Genomic DNA, 7248 nt, shown 5'->3' on the forward strand with positions numbered 1-7248 from the left:
TTGGGATTTGCCTTTGATAGGCTGTAAGCCTTTGTTAAATTCCAGACATTTGTATTTTGTGTGATCCTGTGTGTTATATGCCTATTTCATCACTGTAAATCTATGTATTGTCTTTTTATGCAAACGTGAAATAAATTGAACTGAAATTGAATTGAATTGAATGTAGTGATATGAACTGCCCAACACAATCTATATTTTTACGTTCTTCTCAATCTTGTAGTTGGCCTCTCAGATCCACCGTAGCCGTCCAGCCGAAGCCTACTGCTCCAACTGGCTTGAGAGACTGCGGCACATCATACGCATTCAGGACAAAGTCAGCCACATGGGGGCGCCCTCTAACCCCATGATGAACGTCATGTCGTCCCGCTATCTTCAGACACCGGAGAAGAAGTCAAACGGGCAGACCAAAACAGCTAAAATCAGTGACTTCACGGACTATGCATAGTGCAGAAATAATAATAATTATTATTATTGAGCGTATTATTAACAAGTATAGTTCTTTTTGCAGTTTACAATTATGAATAAACAAAATATGGATATACCAAAAGACAGTAAAATCATTTATGACAATAACATACACCAAAATAAATCATAAACATACAGTTTCGGTGTTCAACTATTATAATGACAATATTCCGCATTTATATAGCGCCGATACATCGGAATGTCATCTTTATGTGCTTCAGAGATTTCATTAGTCTGTTGTATAGTCAATTTTGGCAATCTTGTACATCACAATTCTGAAAACTCACATTCAATTGAGTAAGGACAATAGTGTGTAAGTACAATAGACAATACACTCTGTGTGTATTGTGAATGAAATGTGACTTGAGTCGAAGTTGGGAGCCCCCTGTATGTTACTCTAGTCGAACAAAATGGGCAAAGAGTTAAGGATCAATTCATAAAGTTAACATTTTACGCTCTAAAATGATGTAATATTTCTACCGTTGGGTGTTCATAACACACTTTACAAAGAGAAGAGTATTGCCTTCCACAGAAGGTTGCTTTTGATGAATTAGAGATCAAATTAATTTTAAACAGCTTGACTCTCCCACTATTGTGGGTGACAAAAGGAAGTTGATAACTCCAGATAGAAACCTTCATTCTCCACACATCCTGTTCATGGGTATAGGACATAATGATATCAATTTATAAGTGCTTACCTTGTCTTGAAATAAAGGGAAATCCCCCATAATGAGGCTGCCACCATCCAGTTCAATTCGAGATAATGTGAGAGAAATATATTGGGTCTTCAGAAAAGAGAACATAATTTATTTTAATGAAAATAATATAATGTGTGACTTAATGTTGGACTGATAGCTCCATATATTACGAATTGGTACAGTTACAATATTCTACATTAAATACACAAAAATGTAGACACTGGGTGAACTTGTTTTCAGAAAATATTCTTTACAAAAAATAACTTTTACAATGATAAGGAAAAAAAGTTTAACTTTTCAGAAAATGCCTTGCAACACAGCCCAGGGAATCTAGTTTCTAAGTATTTTGTTCATAAATTGCAATACTTGATAGTTTTCATCTCTTAATTTGCTAGTATTGTATGTTTTCCTGCTAAATACAACAATAGTGATGATATTGATGATCATTATAATGTTATTAATAATGATGATTATTACAAGGAAACTGATAGAAATGGGGATTTTGATATTACGAAAAAAAAAGATAATAGAAAAATGTGTCACATAGTATGAGGGTAACCGGCCGTAGATATCCACAAAATTCCATAGCTTAGTGTAATTTGTACATTCTTTCATATTTGAGTCTCTGGCAGTTGAGTGTGGAATACAGTACTATAACATTTCTACAATTGGGAGTTGTTTGGTTTTCATTTTCATCTCAATTTATGTGCAAGTCTAGGATCTACCCCTACTGACTCTATTGAAATGCAGAATGTACTTTTTGAAAATCTGACCAACCAATTTATAAAAATAGCACTTACATGTGTTTGTTTACATGACTTTGGACAGATGTCTATTTCATTCATAAGTACACTCTATGTGTAATATCATTCATGTAATAGGTGGATATCATATCAATATTTTGTGTGATAGCGTTTGTTGAGGGAGAATGAGATATTCTTTATTTGTTTTTAAGCAAGTGAAGATTGCTTCCAAATTTTTTTTTTGTTTAATACTCCTTTTTGTCTATTTTTGTATTGTTTTATTAAACAAAGGCATTAAATGATATATTTTGTGTTCTATGTGAGAATGAAAAAGAGCTGATACAAAATCTCAATTTTGTAAGAATTGTTTTATTTTTTTCAAAATTTTCTTTTTGAATGAACTGTGCATAGGTTCTGGAGCAAACCAAATGTTTATTGTTACTTTTGTTAACCTTTGTTATTGTGCAATATTATAAATTTTGAATAATTATATTTTGAATCATCTTTGGGGATTTGGTTGCTTTTCATCTAGATTCCAAGACTAAACTGTTGTGACGGTCTGATGTAAGATTAAACATGTTAAACATGAAGAAAATTCAATTTTAGTATTTTGTTGTGTGTGTGTGTATTTTAACCCCCCCCCCCCCCCCACATTCAATTGACGTATCAATTCCACAAAATAATTATGATGATAATTGTACATTTATATTGTGCAATTCCTTTATGTGTATACTCAACTGCACATCACAATATTTAAAAGGTGAAATGGTTAAGTAAAGTAAACAAAAGATACTATTAAGTTATAAGGAAAAGGGAAGCCTACTGTCTCTACAAATGATAAAACAAAAGTGACTTATTTATCAAAACTCTCTTGAAAAGGGTAGGTTTGTAAAAAAAAAAAGATAATTAATTAACAATGACTAATAGGCCTTACAGAAACAGTTACTGAGAGATTGTAATTATCTTGCTGTAAGTTCAGAACTTAGATTTGGGAATATAGACAAGAGCTTACTAAACAATATTTTCTCAGTTTTAGCCTTTTTATCATTGTTTTTTTTTGGGGGGGAGTTGTCAGTATATTGAAGTGGAAAAATGTTGCAAGAGGGAGCATGTGTTTCCGTCAGTGCCGGGCGTCAGTGCAAAGAATTAGGGGAAGGAAAGAGAGTGGATCCCAGATCGTAGATATAACAATAACCCTTATGAGAAATTGAAGGGCATGCATGGCCTATTCCTTTTTTAGGAAAATACTGCAATGTAGAGATGATAGACTGAGAAGTATACCGGTAGGCCTAATTCCGTGTGTGCAAGAAGAGGGTACACAGTAAAAAAATGTACTTCATGAACCCTCCACTGAGCAGTTGTTAAAAATTGTTTAAACAATTGTTTGAAATCTATAAAAGTTTGATTTTTAATATGTATAATCTCAAATTAAGCATGTATTTTTAACTTAAACATCTATAAGGTTCATATAGTAAACAGCATTGTTTGAAATTTTAAACAACGTTTTACTGTCTACATGTAGGCCTACTAGGAAATTGCAAGGCCTCCTGTACACCAAAAGCTGTATGAGTGACTATGTTGGAGAAAAAAAGTTGATTTGATCAATTTTTATTCAAAATAGTAAAATTCCTGTAGTTAATTCTACGAAATTTTTGGGTGTAGTCATAGACAACAAACTGACTTGGAAAGACCACATAAATTATATATCTTGTAAAGTTTCTAAATCCATTGGTGCAATCAACAGATTAAAAAATTCAATTCCATTAAACATACTTCTAATGATATATCAATCGATTGTCTTGCCCTACTTTAATTATTGCAATATACTCTGGGGTAATTGTGCAATGGTCCATTTAAGCCGAATAATTGTTTTACAAAAACGTGCAATAAGAGTTATTACCAATTCCTCCCCAAGAATCAGTACACAACCTTTGTTAAAAAAACTTAATTTACTTACTATCAGTCATATAAACAGCTATCAAATTGCAAATTTCATGTACTTGTTTCTTCACAATGCTCTTCCCTCTTTTTATGATGATTTATTTGTGAAAAACAAATATGTTTGTAATTACATTACTAGACAGTCTGACAACTTTTATTTGCCTAATTTCAAATATAATTTCTCACGAACTACAATTGAATATGTTGGACCCACTCTGTGGAATAGTTTACCCATTGATCTTAAATTATGTCCAACACTCAACTCTTTTAAAAGAAAGTATTAAAAAAATCTTGTAAACTCATGAATTGTTCTTTAAGCCGTTTTGTCGTTTCCTTTTGTGTTTGGTTAGTTTTTTTTTATGTTTTTTTTATCTATAAAACTTTTTTCCTGCTTGCAACCGTTTGGGATTTGCCTTTGATAGGCCTTTGGCCTTTGTTAAATTCCACACATTTGTATTCTCTGTATTTTGTGTGATCTCGTGTATTATATGCCTTTTATCACTTTAATTGTATGTATTGTCTTTTTATGCAAATGTGAAATAAATTGAATTGAATTGAATCAATTCAAGACTTTATTCCAGAGACAGCTGCATATGCAGAGGTCCATATCAACAAATAACATACATGTAATATATACATCAAGACAAACATACAAAGATAATACTGGAATAAACAAAGAACATATTAAGTATAAACAGTCGAAAAGGAGAAAAACAAATCACACTAATTAGTAATAACTAACTAGGAACAAACAATGAATACCTATAAAACCGGGACCCAACTGAAAACGAGTGGTTAAGCAATAAGTCAATAGTACAATGGAATTATTTACATATGACAAAATGAGTGTCTCGAAAAAGTTGAGCTGAGTGTCATATTTATGGACCAATTCCCAATTCCGTTTCCGCTTTTAAAATTTCTATATATAGCAGTGGCGTAATGAGCCAAAAATTCATAAAAAGTTGCGGGCGAGCAAAAAAAATTGTCATACTAATTTTGTGATACATTTTTTGACCTAATATTCTGGAAGTTATAACATTATTTCACTCTTCTCTCTTTCCTTTTCTTTCCTGTTTTTTCTTGGTCGTGAAAAATTTGGAGGGACAAGACGACCACCTCCCCCCCCCCCCCCCCCCCCCCCATCCCCCCATCTGTACGCCAGTGCATGGAGCTGCCTATGTACAACATTGAACAAGCATTAATAGTCTGGTCTGTTAGCGGAATTATGTGGACACGGTGGACAAAAGCATGATTTTTTCTCCAGACCTTTGTTTATGTATGAGAATTAAAAATGGGGTATGCTCCAAAAAATCTGGCTGCAGGAACAGTGAAAAAATTGATGAAAATGTCAGAATTTATGAGTTTAGATTTGTCTGATATATAGACTAGCGCTAGTGCAAAACTCAATAGCAGTGCATTATTTTGCATTGGTTTAGTTCTTGAATTCAGACCCTTTTTGAACAGATATTCTGTTAGTCCTCACATCTCAATGCACTAAATATCTGAATGCAGATGCTAAACAAGCCGAAGGGTGGTGGTGGAGGGGGTTGAATGTTGGTATGTATGTACATATTTTGGTCTTGGGGTAAAGATGTGCAAGACACATTTTTTGCATGTGTTGGAAATTGTGTTACCATGGTAACAGTGTATTATGGCAAAATTAAGGTACAAATCTTGCAGTTAGAACTTCTTCCTCTGTTTTCATCCGATTCTCATGAAATTTGGCACACACATTGGTCTTGAGGTGAAGATGTCTGTAAGACACATTTTTGTGTGTCTTTCGGAAATTTTGTTGCCATGGTAACAACATATCATTTGGTGAAAATTGGGGAAAAAACCTTACAATTCAAACTGCTTCATCAGTTTTCAATCAATTCACATGAAATTCGGCACACACATTGGCCTTGAGATAAAGATGTGCAAGAGCTTATTTTTTTTATTTGTCAGAGAGTGCATTGCCTTGGTAACCACAAAGTTATATAGTAAGAAATGCGGGGAAAACTTATCAATCTACTTCCCCTGTTTTTAGTCAGTGCTCATAAAAGTTGGAAGAAATATTCATCTTTGGGTAAAAATTCATATTAAATTTTAAACTGCATTAAAATGTTCACGCCAGAGTGTGGGGGTATTAATCACCTTCAGTAATATTTCTAGGTTTTGGGTGGAGGAGCGGGATTGGTCCTTAAAATCTGACATAGAAATAAAGAAGGTTAAAGGCGGTGGCCATTAGGAACATAAACACTCTTAAAATAAGCATCCGCTCTAAGGGCATAGGCTGGGGGTACACTGGGTGAATGTGAAGCCTTTCGCTGTGGCAAAGGAGTTCCAACACTGGCAAGCAAAACAAAATGTGTACTTCTACTTTCAACGGCTGATTTTCCAAACCTTAGTTCCACCTCCCCAAGATGTGCACCCCTCCCCATACCACTTTTAGTTCTATCTCCCCATGCTCAACCAGTCTACGCCTTTGCCCCTCCCTCAGGGGTCTTTGCATTTTAAAGCAAGACATTACTCCCTTTTTGGGGGAGTTGGGTCTTTAGAAAATGACCTCATAAAAGTAAAAGTTAAAGGATTATGACTAGGAACTTAACCCCCCCCCCCCCAAAAAAAAAAAATAGGGGGCTGATATATTTTTGAGCAGAAAAATGCCCCTCCCCATTACAATGTAAGAATAGTCCTTTGCACTTTAGAGTTCAGGCCATTCATTTGAAGTCTAATGCATTCTGCTTTGGTAAAAAAATTGTTTACAGTAGCCAATTAATCATTGTTTATTTATACTCTCCTACTCAGTCTTTTATTCATATTCTATTCTATTGATTTTGAACTTCACCACACCATTATTATAGATTATGAAGAAAACAATAAATGTCATGGTATTATATTTCAGTGTAGGTGTAAGCATTCAAAATGGAATAATTGTTGCTAGATAATAATGAATTAAAATAGCAAAGAAAAATGTACTTTAATAGAGAGGGAGAAAAAGAGGGGGAGAGAGGAAACAAAACAAGAAGGTATGGCAAAGCTCAAAAGTGCAAAAAGTGATGTAAGAAAGTCAGAGTAGGAACTAAAATGAACAAAGACTGTGTAGGAGATAAATAAAAAGTTGATTAATTGGGCACCGGAAATGATCTTTTATCAAACCAGAATGTTTTAGGCTTTAAATTAATACGCTGAAGCGTAAAGGATTTTTCTTCCCCCCCCTTTTTTCTTTTGGGGGGGGTTCAGTTCCTAATTGTAATTATTTCCTTTTACTCTTTATTTGGCAATTTTCTAAAGCCCCCCCCCCCCAAAAAAAAAAAAAAAAAAAAAAAAAAAAATGGAAGGGGTGCTTTCTTTAAGAGTGTTTAAATTCCTAATGGTCATTGCCTTTAACCTTCTATATTTTTATGTTGTCAGTTTTT

The 7248-nt window shown here is 33.8% G+C and overlaps 1 protein-coding gene across 5 annotated transcripts in view; it reads left to right on the forward strand.

Moving 5' to 3' along the window:
* Positions 1-2504, forward strand: part of LOC135153060 (tuberin-like) — a 64204-nt gene extending 61700 nt beyond the window's left edge. For 3 of the 5 annotated variants that reach the window (XM_064105103.1, XM_064105105.1, XM_064105104.1), the window contains exon 37: positions 221-2504. In XM_064105103.1, the coding sequence (XP_063961173.1) occupies positions 221-445 (225 nt within the window). In that variant the 3' untranslated portion in view covers positions 446-2504. The remainder of the gene's footprint in view (positions 1-220) is intronic. The other 2 variants (XM_064105106.1, XM_064105107.1) reach the window with 1 other exon arrangement.
* Positions 2505-7248: the final 4744 nt, after the last annotated feature.

This window comes from Lytechinus pictus, chromosome 10 (assembly GCF_037042905.1).
Source record: "Lytechinus pictus isolate F3 Inbred chromosome 10, Lp3.0, whole genome shotgun sequence".
NCBI lineage: Eukaryota > Metazoa > Echinodermata > Echinoidea > Temnopleuroida > Toxopneustidae > Lytechinus > Lytechinus pictus.